General features: G+C 36.8%; 1 protein-coding gene across 2 annotated transcripts in view; it reads right to left on the bottom strand.

The window, feature by feature from the left end:
* Positions 1–389: 389 nt before the first annotated feature.
* NDC1 (NDC1 transmembrane nucleoporin) overlaps positions 390–14,066 on the bottom strand; it is a 61,401-nt gene continuing 47,724 nt past the window's right edge. For both annotated transcript variants that reach the window (XM_025288682.2, XM_006061751.3), the window contains exons 17-18: positions 6,597–6,757; positions 390–2,892 (exon numbers count right to left, since the gene is read on the bottom strand). In XM_025288682.2, coding sequence (XP_025144467.1) covers positions 2,829–2,892; positions 6,597–6,757 — 225 coding nt within the window. In that variant the 3' untranslated portion in view covers positions 390–2,828. The remainder of the gene's footprint in view (positions 2,893–6,596; positions 6,758–14,066) is intronic.

Below are 14,066 nucleotides of genomic sequence, written 5' to 3'. Positions count from 1 at the left end.
AAACAGGGCAAGTTGAGGGCCTTAGTTATAGTACCTCAACTACTCTGAGGAGAAGTTCGGGCTAATTTAAGTAAAGTTGACAGACATAACTTTTAGCCTGGGGGAATATGATCCATTTAGAAACACTATTCTGGCAAGAAAAGAAACCTCTATTAAGAAATGGCTTTCAGCACCTGCATCCTCGAAGAAAGAGGCTTTTAGAATTTGGGCTCCTCAGAGTTACCATTACAGATCACCCACCAGATGAGTCCAGTCAGAGGCAAAAGCTGATTTCTCAAGGCATGTTTCAGGTTTTATAAGTATCGGGTCTCAGATTGATTAAAATGGCTAACGCAACACATACACATATACACCAGAAATTAAAATAACTGATCTCACAGATACGCATATTTCAATTAATAGTCCCATTTCTAAAAACTGTCAATTTATTTTTCTACCCAATTCAGTATCAGTGATATACAAAAGGATATAAACAGATTATCATATTTACAGGATGACAGAGAACAAATACCAAGGAAAAACCCAGCAAAGTAACAAACTGTTGCTTATCCATGTCCACTCAACTATACAAGTTTTGTGTTGTTTTTTTTTTTTTAATTCTAGGACACTTTCCCAGTTCTCTAGGAAAGAAGTTACGTGGATTTATACCTTCCATAAGGGTCAAGAAAACATTACAAGAGCTGATACAATCACGTTTTGTACTGACAGTCAGAAAACACTTTTAAGGAACACCCTCTAATTTTCAGGCCAACGTCAACAGTATCAGTGGGTTCACAGGCAGGATGTGACTTCATCAAAGGAAATGCTTCTCTCCTCCTGGTGGCCTTCCTAAGATCCTCCTTCCTGCAGACAGGTGAAGGAGCTAGCTCTCTTCCCTCTTTCCTAACAGGTGATCAAGGCATACCCTACTCCAACAGACGGGGTGTAGGTTATCGACACAATGAGGAAAAGGAACTGATTTTTAAATACAATCCAGATTTGGGGAGGCAGTTCCAAATTTCCACCAGGCAGACACTATGTGAACTGTATTGAGTACAAGACATGTTATCTTCAGAAAAAATAGGGATGAACACCTCAGAAATTTTCACATTGCTCATCAAATATAGTTTGCCCAAAGCATATGGGAGATGACCAAAAAAAAAAAAAAAACTTAAAACAAAGCCATTTTATCTGAATAAGTCAGAGTTTAAATTCTTTATTTAAGCATAAGGTTAAGCGTCCTTTTCTCCCAAAATGCCTCAAACAGGGGCAGCACAGAGAATGGAATATAAAAAGCTCAATGACTAAAACATGGAACTCAACGGTTTCTGGTCATCTGTAAGTAGCTTCTACACTCAAAATTCAACTTTTACATTCAAAAAACTCCACTTCAACTCCACTTCAGATACCAAAAAAAAAAAAAAAGGCAATAGCCTACATACTCCAAACACTTGACAACTGGGAAGCTGTCTCATAAAGGCCAGAAGGATTCATTTATAATTTGGCATGTGCTGGCTGAAGGGGCAACAAATAAATCAAGATATAATACATCAAGTAATCAGACAAATGGTAGACGTATACACCACAATAAAGATTCATATATAGTCCTGCACTGACTTTAAAGAAAAAATTAGGGGACACTAGAGGGAAAAGATAAGGGGAAAAGGATTATAAGGAAGTATTTCAGTCCAAAGCTAGTCCAGTGAATGTCTACCAGTAGGATTTCCAATCTTTCATCTCCAAAGTTGATCTAGTAAATTATAAAATTACCTACTCACTTTCAGGACATACAACATACTCCTAAGTACACTAATCCCTCTGACATTTTGGTTTCACTTGCTACCTGATGACTAAGTTGTTTCTGGGTGTAAAGATGTTCCTAATATATTTTAACCAGCCAGTTAACAAAGCAAAGGTTGCTCCCCTGTGAGGACAATAAGCTTTACAAAATAATTCGATCTAATGAAGATGGGGAGAGTGGGGGAAAAAAAAAAGGAAAGTTTCCTGGTTTTCTTGCAAAACTTTTTCTCTCACTTGAAAAACCTGGCAATCACTTAATGTTTTGTTCCAGAAAAAGAAAGCAAAAACTAGCTGAGAAAATACCCATACACATTGTTTACTAGCATGATACAAAATAAATTCATAGATGTCGGTCAATTATCTTTTGAAAACCAAATGTGAATGTTTCATCTTGTAACTTAAGAGCTGAATTTTTCCACATTCCTTTACATAGAGTTAGCATCTGTAAATTGAGACTTCTTTTTGACAATCATGCAAATTTAATTTGTCTCCAAAAACAAAAACACAACCTAACAGATTAACAAAATATGTCCTTTAGACAGCATTTTCTGTGACTTTTTCTCCACTGTTACTCTTTTTATCCTTTAGTAAACAGAAACTACTCCAAAAAAGTTTATGCATTTTGAGTTTACAGAGAGCTAAACTCTCAGACCGATTAGGAAGGAAGACTAGATCAAGTTGGCCTGTTTTACCTTCTGAACTGCCTCTACTCCTCTCAAAAGTAAATTCTAAACATTTTCTAGTTCTTATTATTAAGCTGCATAAGCTACAAACATTTCTACTGCCATAGAGGCTTCTGTAAAATTGAATAAAGATTTTATTATGCCACACACACAAAAAGCAATCAGTACAGAAAAGGCAGTTTTCGGTTTTTCTGTTGAGAATTTCTTTCCATGATTTCTCCCATTAAAGTATAGTTTTCAAAGCAACCACCACGACAAAGGAAGCATCTAATTAGTCCATTTTCTTCTGATCCAAGAATGCTGAACATTTACTGTCCCATCTGTAGTTGTATCAGCAGTGTAATGAACACAGTTTATATTACTTAACTATTCTTTGAACTCCAAGAACTGCTGAAGTCTCTTCTGATGTTCTGCAGATGCTGGCACAGCACTAAATGAGACATAAATTCAAAGCATAAGCTTTATTTTACATTAAGCATATTAAGTGAACCACAGAGCAGAGAGTCAATATTTTTCAAAACAATTAAAAATGAATAGAAATCTTCACTTATTTAGTACTTCTGAAAAAAGCTGGATGAAAACCCTCCTTAATCTACGGAGAGGAGGGCATGCATGGAGCAACAGCTTCTACTTTTAAAAGCCCAGAGAAAATTAAGGCTGACAACTGAAGGCATCAACTGTAACCTGCTCTGCTGTGGAACCTGCTGTGCAGAGTTTCAGGCTGTGCAGTAGATTTTTCTGGATTTTATTATTTTATTTAAACCAGATTCCAACATTATCTTTGAGTTGTGGAGTATATAAATTGCTTTCAATATAAAATCCTTTAAACTAAGATGTTTGGATAAAATACAATAGACTCCACTAATCGTTTTCAAAGGTAACAGCTTGGTGGTTTAGATTTACTTTTCCCTTTGAACGTAAGTTATGTCTTGGATGGGGAAATTGAGTTCTCTTCCCACCCTCACCCCTACAAAAATACATTACCTTGACAAAAGTGGGGCAAATATACACTGAAACTAGTATGAAGCTTTCTTTTAAACTTTTAGGCAGAAATTAATACAATGAAAGATTCCAGTTTTCTAGTTGTTGATACAACTGTATCCTGACTGAATAATAATGGAGAAGAGAATGGCAACCCACTCCAGTATTCTGGCCAGAGAATTCCATGGGCTGTATAGTCCATGGGGTCACAAAGAGTCAGACACGACTGAGCAACTTTCACACACTGAGTAATAAAATTCCAGTGTCTGAAGGTCGCCACTTTTAAAAGTGTCAAAAGGCTTATTATAATAATTTTGCTACAAATTATCCTAAAACACCTTACACATTTTATATATCTGCTTTCTTAAACCATGTAGCTGCCACTAACTGAACCATCTCAAGTATACTTTACTATTCAGAATAGACTTTCTCTCCGTGCCAGGGAGGCTGTCATCTCTAACTAAATGGCTCTGAATTTTTTCAAACACCAAGTCTTCTCTCATGATTTTCTTTTGATTTTTATTCTCATGATTCCCCTCTGCCAGCAGGCACTGTATTTCTCTCACTGTTGTTAATACTCAACTCTAATAGTAGTCTTCCTCTCAAATTTTAATGTTATTGGTTGGAAAGTCAGTAAATCAAACTTGTCTAAATTAAGAGTAAACAGATATTAAATGAAGGTCTCCAATGTGTAACTGGTCTGTGTTAGTTTTCACACCTCAAGTGTTTACTTCATTTATAGCTGGTTGTCAGAGGTGAAGCTCTGGGGAATGAATAAACCAGGTATTAACAGGGGCTTCCCTGTTGGCTCAGTTGGTAAAGAATTCGCCTGCAATGCAGGAGACCCTGGTTTGATTCCTGGGTCAAGAAGATCCATTGGAGAAGGGATAGGCTACCCATGCCAGTATTCTTGGGCTTCCCTTGGGGCTCAGCCGGTAAAGAATCCGCCTGCAATGCGGGAGACCTGGGTTCGATCCCTGGGTTGGGAAGATCCCCTGGAGAAGGGAAAGGCTACCCACTGCAATATTCTGGCCTGGAGAATTCCATGGACTGTAGAGTCCATGGGGTTGCAAAGAGTCGAACATGAATGAGCGACTTTCACTTTCACTTTTCACATTATTATTCAACAATAATAATAGTTGTTGTCACAATAATATATAATGTATGTGGGCTTTACATATGTATGATCCTATTTTATCTCTATTAACAGCAAATGAAATAAAATGGGACAAATAATATACCTTTTTCATGGCAGGAAAAACAGTATCAGAATGGTTTTCAGAGGTCTGCATATAGAATTCTAGGGTCCAAAAGATTTAGAGTCTAATTTCTGGTTCTACAACTTACTACCTGCATAAGTTACTACCTGGAAGTTACTTAAATTAATAGATAACTTGTCCACAACTACAACAGACAGTAGTGTACTCAGACATATATCCAAATGTTTTAATTCCAAATCTAATGCTTCTACTATTACCATTCTGTCCAATATTTGCACAAAATAGTCTTTACTGGCCTCATCAATTTTAGTATATATATAATATATGGCTCTACTCAGAGAAAAGAAACTAAGGCAGAGTTTCATTCTTACAGTTTTTTTAATAATCATCTACTTTGCTTATGGAAGAAATCTATTTTCCCCTTTTCTTCCTGTTTTGGTTGTATCATGAATATATATCAATCATCATCTGTATTTCATTATCTGAATTCACTGAGAATTTTCTAAGAGTACCTTACATCTTGTACCTTACATTTATACCTTAAACCTTACAGTTTACGTCTTGGAGGGAGTCTAGTGTTGTATAGGGTAAGAAGGTGGAATCTTAAGAACAAGAAAGACCTAATTTCAGCTTTATGTTCTAACACTGACTTGACGGTGCTATCAGGCATGTTCTTAAGCTCTTTGAGTCTCAGTTTCTATATTATACAATTATGATAACCTCTATAACTCACAGGCTCTTTGAGAAGAATAAATGAAAAGTGCTAAGTATATTGTCTAGAATAGCACTGTCCAAAAGAACTTTCTGCAATGATGGAAATGTTTTATACCTAAGCTGTCCAGTATAGTAGCCAGTAGCCATGTGTCATTATTGAGGACTTGAAAGGTGGCCAATGTAACTGACAGATTGGATTTTCAATTTTATTTAACTTAATTTAAATTTAAATAGCAACACGTGGCTATCGTATTAGAGACTGCAGATCTAGACAGCACTCAATGATTCTTTTTTTCTGGTTTGTTTTTAAACAAATGAATAAACTTCTTAAGGACAGAGGGTTATCTACAGCTTTTCTGTATTCCCACACAGAACCAAAGTGTTCCATAAACTTGTTGCTGTGGCTACCTTAGGTATGCATATAGTATGTTTTATGTATTTGCCTTACGGAAGTAAAAGGAAATATACTACTGTTTCTAAAAGCAGCTAGTTTGAAGAAGTTCTAAACTATTAATTGCATACAGAAAAAAAACAGAGCAATCTTTTATCTTTTAAAGTTTATTTACAATTATGATAAACGTAGTTAGTAAACTAGTATCCCTTACATTGCCTAGCTAGATTATTTCATGAAAAGAAAGCAGTAAACATCAATGAAACTAAATATACACAGGCTTGGCATTTGTGGTTTTCTTTCTGGTTCCGTTTCTGAAGGTGTTATGATCTGTTGCTGTTTTTCCAGTATGATTCACAAAGCACCAAGGACTCATTTATGGAATACTCTGCTCACCCCAAGTCTTGGTTTGCTAACCAAGATGTAATAACAGAATTATTTTTAATATGCCTTTCTGGAGAGTATTCATTTTGCCTTTTTTCTCCCTTAAGGTTATTTTAGGAATTTAAGAAAACAATATATAATTATATTTGCTGCTTTTATAACTTTCTATCCTCTTTTTTTTATCCATCTGAAAGAAGGTCCCAAAGCTTATACAATAGGCCAATTTTTAAAATATTAAATCTAATATTAAATCTATTGTAAACAGATTAAATCTAATAGATTTAAATCTAATATTAAATCACAAACATTAAATATAAATCTAAGCTGTTACTTCCCAGTAAGAATCAAGAAGTTCCCAAAAAAACACTTTCAATTTATGAGCCTTAATTCTCATGCCTGTTTCTCAGGGGAAGTCTTGAAAGTGAATAGAAGAGGTAAACTTACTTCAGATGTTCACCAAATGTGGTAGTTATCCTATAGATGGCTGTTTTCAGTGATGCTCTAAATGCAAATCTTAATGTTTTATAGGAAGTGTCCACCAGGCTTCCTGAAATCCGAGGTGGCTTACTGGAAGCATGAGGAAGCTTGAAGTACTTGTCAACTGACTATATCAAGAAAAAAAGGAAACACATTAGTTCAGACTATCAAAAAAGCCAACTCAGTGCAAGGATTAAAGAGATTTCATTTCATATAGATAGATACAGAGATAACACATAGACATACAATAAGGTATTTCTTTTGGATCACACTCAAACAGTTTGAAAAACAGTGAAGTCAAGGTTCTGCCACTTCAGCAGTTACCAGGGAAAAGTCTACAACCATCCTCTAAAAAGCAGTTATATACTTTTACAGCCTTGAAAAATCAAAAGTGGGAAGTGAAACACAAATGTCCTACTCTGCTTACGATGCATGACAGGTAAGAATACCTTTATTATGAATCTCAGTCTGAAAAAAGATCAAACTTTATACTTTATGTAAGTAAGGTTATTTACAAAACTAGCTTATCTTCCTTTTCAATTCTAGATTGTAGAGCATCTATGTGCAAGAATAGGTAGGGAGAGAGAATTCACAAGTGAAACTGATTCATTTACATACTTGACAATGTAAGAAAAAGATTTAAGTATAACTTTCAAAAGCCAAAGGTAAATATTATAATTTTAAATGCTGGGGAGCCCAAGAATATTGGCGTGGGTAGCCTATCCCTTCTCCAGCAGATCTTCCCGACCCAGGAATCAAACCAGGGTCTCCTGTATTGCAGGTGGATTCTTTACCAACTGAGCTATCAGGGAAGCCCCTTTAAATGCTATAACTATATTAAGAGAAGGGAGAAGAGAAGATTGAGAAGAATAACTGTGTTAATCTACTGCAGCAAGTATAATATCTAAGGTGACAAGAAGCAATAGCATAAGTCTATTATCTATAGTTATGGATGTAAGCACCAAAAAAGTACCTAAGACTCGAGGTAAAATGATTTCTGCCATCATGTTTTTAATTTCAAGAGTTCTTTTATGTCAATTAAATGATCCTTTTTATTTCAACATCCTATTTTTGTTTCCAGGATTCAATACCCTCTTTTATTTCTGAGGATTTTTGTGGTTTTTGTTATATTTTGGAGTTTATTTTTGCTTTAGAGTTTCTTTTCCCTCTGTACTCCACTTAGTCTCTTATCATCTGTATTGAAGATTTCCCTTGAAACATACTGATCCTTGGCTCAAGACTGAGACTATATAGGACCTTCTAAAGAGCTGGACCAAAAGCTCTGAGTACTAGAAATTACTGATAACAACTTTGAGTACATGATTGGGGATTACCGACAACAGGCTTCACAACAGGTGATGTGCATGGACTTTTCTCGGGGGGGTGGGGGGGTGTACGGGGCGGGGAGGGTGAGTGCCAACTCTGTAACTTTAGGTCTTTCTTCTTGGTTTGATCAGAGTTCCCAAAGAAGAGTCTTCCAGTACCCTCTCTGGAGGGCCTGGTTCCCAGTGCTCAGGGAAGCTGAGCAGGTAACAGAGCTAAGCTTCTAGTCGAGTGCCTGCAACTATGAACTCTCCCAGTCCTGACAGCCAGTGCTGCACTCTCTCTACAGGATGAAACTTAACTTCTGGAATGAGGGAGAGGCACCTCGGAGAATCTAGGGCTCTAGCTGGGTTTCAACAGGGCTCACACAGCCTCCTTGTTTTGGCGTCTGTCCCTCAGGCCTTGGCCCCAGAGGTGCTTGGCGCTCACCCCACTGCCTCCTTCGCAGGTGCCTCTGACTCTGCTAAGTTAGTTATCTCAACCATCTGCTCTCCAGCTTTGAAAACTCTGTTGCTGTTGTCTCCTCTCCTATTTATGGATTTATGTCTTTTTAAAAGACTTTCACTATAGTTTAGCAGAGTTTAGGGGGAAGGAACAAGATTTGATGCGTGTGTTCAGTCTGTCACAATAACTGCAAGTCCAAGAATTCATTCTTTCAACAGAAACTTGTAAGAGGGATGCCCGAGACTGGGGCATGCTTGAGATACTTTTAGGCAGTATGGAAGATAGTATTCAGTGACATACTTAAGTAACATTAAGTAACACTGAACCACAATGGAAACATTACTTCCTTTTCAATTTTCTTATAAACCTTAATTAGGTATACTAGCAAAATAGTCATCATCATTTTCACCTGGGTTCAGCGGACCCTTTTTACAGTCTTTTTACAAAAAATTTACAGAAATAAGAATGACAGGATAATGTAAAATACTTTTAAAGCAATATAAATAAGATTATAAACATAGTTTCCAGGTTTCAAAGATATAAACATCTGAAGTATGAAATGTGTTTTGAATGCAACTAGCTGCTTATCAGCTATCATGAACAAACCTGGAACATATCCATCCTATAATACTGATTTCAAATTGAAGATATATCTCCAACAGACTCTAGCTTATCATTATTTCTGGTTCTTTTTCTTGCATCTGCACCATCAAAACACAATACTTTAAAAAACTTTTGACAGTTCATAATTTCATTGCAAAGTTCAGCCATTTTTTTGGTACCCCAACTGTGCAAAACATTTTCATTCTTAGGTTTATAAAGATGAACTGAAATGATCAATCACATATAAAATTATTTTATACATGTGACTTTTTTTCATTTCAACATCAACTATTTCCTTCCAATCACTTTTGAATACACCTTTGTATACCTTCAGTATGCATCCATTTAAGAATCATATAAATTTCTAGAGTGCTGTGTCTCTGCATGCATTGTCCGCTTTATCTAAATAACTATTTAACAATTTTCTCCTTTTTACCATCATTGGTGGAAAATCTTTTAAATCTGAATTAGCAACTGTATTCATTGAAAGCTTAAAAAAAACTATAAAGATGTTTGTTCAGACTATTTATATACCTTTTCTTGAAAGATGATGCAATACTATATGATTTCATCATCTTCTGTTTGTTACTGGTCTTTTTACCACAATTGGGGTAACTGATGAGTAATGATGAAATAATTCCTAGGATGATCAAATAGCAAACTGTTTCAAGACACTGGAAATGTAAAATCACTAGGATTCCATAATACATCTCAGATTTTAAAAGGGTCGAAAGGGTAATTGTAAAGGAATGAATTTTGTTTTCTCTTTGTTCTTTAAAAGAACTCTAAGAAAGAATAAAAGTCATAAAATACCAATCCCTACAAATAATTCGAATAGCTCAAAAAAATAAATGCCAAAACTTAAATTGGGTCCAACAGACCCTAATGTATAAAAGTTACATTGGGGAAGAAAGTCTCAGTATGGAGATAATGTGTCCTTAACACATTTCTAATCCTCTCTAATTTCCCTTCACAACAAAACGACAAGAAGACTTCAGGTTCGGGGACTTCAGCAAAAAGAATTACTTAAAATTACTGTCTTTTCTCTTTCATTGTCTTCTCAATACTGAAATCCAAAAAGCCCTGATCTGACAATAAAACCTAACCTAAGCTGACATAGGTTATTTATATTCTTTATTCCACTTGCTATGACTATTCAGATATTTCACTGGAGAAAAGCCTTACTGTATCTGATTAAGGGGCTTCTACCTCAGATAGCAATAGCAGTGTTACATAATGTATGATTGTGTATACCATGTAACATTTTGAAAAATCTTAAAATATCTAAATTTTGAAACAATTTGAGGGTTTGAGATAAGGAATGGTAGACCTATATCTATTCATAGCAAGTCAAACTAGCTTCCCTTTTACAACAGTGATACTGTTTCCTTTTAAATAAATTTAACTTAAAATACTAAGTAAATAATAGTTCATTTAGGTGGTTCAGTTCAGTTCAGTTCAGTTGCTCAGTCATGTCCGACTCTTTGCGACCCCATGTATCGCAGCATGCCAGGCCTCCCGGTCCATCACCAACTCCCGGAGTTCACTCAAACTCACATACATCCATCGAGTTGGTGATCCATTTGAGTCGCCAGCCATCTCATCCTCTGGAGAAATATCAATAACCTCAGATATGCAGATGACACCACCCTTATAGCAGAAAGTGAAGAGGAACTAAAAAGTATCTTGATGAAAGTGAAGGAGAAGAGTGAAAAAGCTGGCTTAAAGCTCAACATTCAGAAAACGAAGATCATGGCATCTGGTCCCATCACTTCATGGGAAATAGATAGGGAAACAGTGGAAACAGTGTCAGACTTTATTTTTTGGGGGGCTCCAAAATCACTGCAGATGGTGATTGCAGCCATGAAATTAAAAGACACTTACTCCTTGGAAGAAAAGTTATGACCAACCTAGATAGCATATTGAAAAGCACAGACATTACTTTGCCAACAAAGGTCCGTCTAGTCAAGGCTATGGTTTTTCCAGTGATCACGTATGGATGTGAGAGTTGGACTGTGAAGAAAGCTGAGCACCGAAGAATTGATGGTTTTGAACTGTGGTGTTGGAGAAGACTCTTGAGAGTCCCTTGGACTGCAAGGAGATCCAACCAGTCCATTCTAAAGGGGATCAGCCCTGAGTGTTCTTTGAAAGGAATGATGCTAAAGCTGAAACTCCAGTACTTTGCTCACCTCATGCAAAGAGCTGACTCATTGGAAAAGATTCTGATGCTGGGAGGGATTGGGGGCAGAAGGAGAAGGGGATGACTTGGATGCAGTCTCAAAAACGACAGAATGATCTCTGTTCATTTCCAAGGCAAACCATTCAATATCACAGTAATCCAAGTCTATGCCCCAACCAGTAATGCTGAAGAAGCTGAAGTTGAACAGTTCTATGAAGACCTACAAGACCTTTTAGAACTAACACCCAAAAAAGATGTCCTTTTCATTGTAGGGGACTGGAATGCAAAAGTAGGAAGTCAAGAAACACCTGGAGTAACAGGCAAATTTGGCCTTGGAATATGGAATGAAGCAGGGCAAAGGCTAATAGAGTTCTGCCAAGAGAACGCACTGGTCATAGCAAACACCCTCTTCCAACAACAGAAGAGAAGACTCTACACATGGACATCACCAGATGGTCAACACCAAAATCAGATTGATTTAGGTGGTATATGACTAAAATAATGACAATAGTGGATGCTAATCAACAGTTAAGGCAAAAACTATGATGGTAGTATATGAATAACTTGAACCTAGAGAACACTGGTTTATAGTATTTAATGATAGGCCCATGGTTACCAGAACTGAAGTATCCACTTAATCAGCTACGAGATTAAACAAGTATCTATTGAGCACTCATTTTATGCATTGGTTCCTGTACTTAAGACTCAGATCACACAATTGGAATCTCAAATATCTAGTTAAGAATTATCCCAAACAATGAAAAGAGTAAGTGGTGAGTACAATACACCACTGAACAATATACATACACTCTGGGAAAAATAAATTCTATGAAGGCCTCACTTTGGCCCTAAAAGAAGCCTAAAGAGGGGCTGTACTATGGAAACAGGCACTTTTTGCCCATTTATATTTATACGCAGTAGCATATGCACAAAGGCCACATAAACAGAAAACTCCAGTTGCTCTTTCCTGATTATTTATCTATCAACGTCATCAACAGAAGTCTGCCATGCAGAGCCTTCAAAGTCCCTGGTCTCAATGATCCTACTATAACCTAGTTAAAAAGGGTTCTGCTCCACTAAAGCCAGAATCCAAAACAAATGTTAAGGATAAGAGTGGACTTTGTTACTGGAAATCATGACTATAGATCAGAGTTTCTCAAACTGAGCACTATTGACATTCTGGACTGGGCGGTTCTTTCCTGTGGGGCCTGACCTGTGCAGTGCAGGCTGTTGAGCAGCGTCCCTGGCCTCTACACAACATATGCCATAGCATCCCCCACTGTGACAATCAAACTGTTTGCAGACACTACCAAATACCTCCTGGGGAACAAAATCATCCCTGGTTGAGAACCACTGCTACAGAATAATAACAGTATCAGATGATGATAATGACAGCTAAATTTATCAACTGCAGTTATTTTGTGTCAGGAACTCAGTTAATTGTGATATATATATATATATCATCTCATTTAAATAATAATTTGCTAACAAAGCCATGTCTCATAACCACTTGTTTCATTTAATTGTTTATAATAATAGTATATGCTATTTATTGCATATATTATACTTGCCAAGAACCATTTTAAACTCTTCACAGATATTATTTCTAACCCTCATAATATTCCTGCAAGATACTATTTTCATTTCATAAATGAAGATCCTGCTCTCAGAAAACTTTAATAAACTGCTCTAGTCACTCAGAGAGCAGTGGAGCCTTGGGCATCTGTCTGACACTGTCACCCAGACTACTTGCTTACGGTACTGACAGCAGTACTTTCTTTTTAACCTTTAAAAATCTTTTCTCCTGTACAAGAATTCTGTCATACAGCATGGTAACAGTGACAACAAGGTAATAAGAGCTAACTAACATTTGCTGAGCGCTTAACATAAGCTAGAGTTTCCCAGGTGGCACAGTGGTAAAGAATCCCCCTGCAATGCAGAAGACATGGGTTTGATCCCTGAGTCGGGAAGATCCCTGGGAGAAGGAAATTGCAACCCACTTCAGTATTTTCGCCTGGGAAATCCTACGGACAGAGAAGCCTGGAGGGCTTCAGTCCATGTGGTCGCAAAAGGTCGGACACAACTCAGCGACTACAACAACCACAGCAATAGCATGGGCTAGGCACCCTGAGTGCTTTAGTACGAGCTAGGATTTAAACACAGGGAGCTCTGCCCCTAGATCTCACACTTTGGCTCTTCTAACCTGCTACAGTCGATATTAAGAAAGGAAGTTAAGAAATACATGTTCTGCCAAGCCCTCGCAGAGGTGATCCGATATGGTAGAAAGGAAAGAACTTGGGGTGTGAAAGCCTGGTTTACAAATTCACTCGACCATTTACTGACCACGATCTTGAGTAAGTCATACCAACAGATATAGATATAGTTTTTTTGAGAGAGATTCAATCATGCAAAATAAACTTTATTCTAACTTTATGGGATTTTTACAAAAATTAAAGAAAGAACATTTCTTGTGGATTCTACAGAAATAAAACATAAAAACTGAAAATATATAATATATAAATTATATATCCTGCTAAGTCACTTCAGTCGTGTCCGACTCTGTGTGACCCCATAGACAGCCCACCAGGCTCTCCTGCCCCTGGGATTCTCCAGGCAAGAATACTGGCGAGGGTTGCCATTTCCTTCTCCAATGCATGAAAGTGAAAAGTGAAGTCGCTCAGTTGTATCTGACTCTTAGCAACCCCATGGACTACAGCCTACCAGGCTCCTCCATCCATGGGATTTTCCAGGCAAGAGTACTGGAGTGGGGTGCCATTGCCTTCTCCGATATAAATTATATATATACATATAATATATATACACACATATTATATATATAATATATTAATATATTTATAATAATATACTATTAATATATATTAATAATA

This window comes from Bubalus bubalis, chromosome 6, assembly GCF_019923935.1.
Source record: "Bubalus bubalis isolate 160015118507 breed Murrah chromosome 6, NDDB_SH_1, whole genome shotgun sequence".
Lineage (NCBI taxonomy): Eukaryota > Metazoa > Chordata > Mammalia > Artiodactyla > Bovidae > Bubalus > Bubalus bubalis.
Note: the sequence above shows the minus strand (reverse complement) of the source record. Positions and strands in the feature narration are given on the sequence as shown.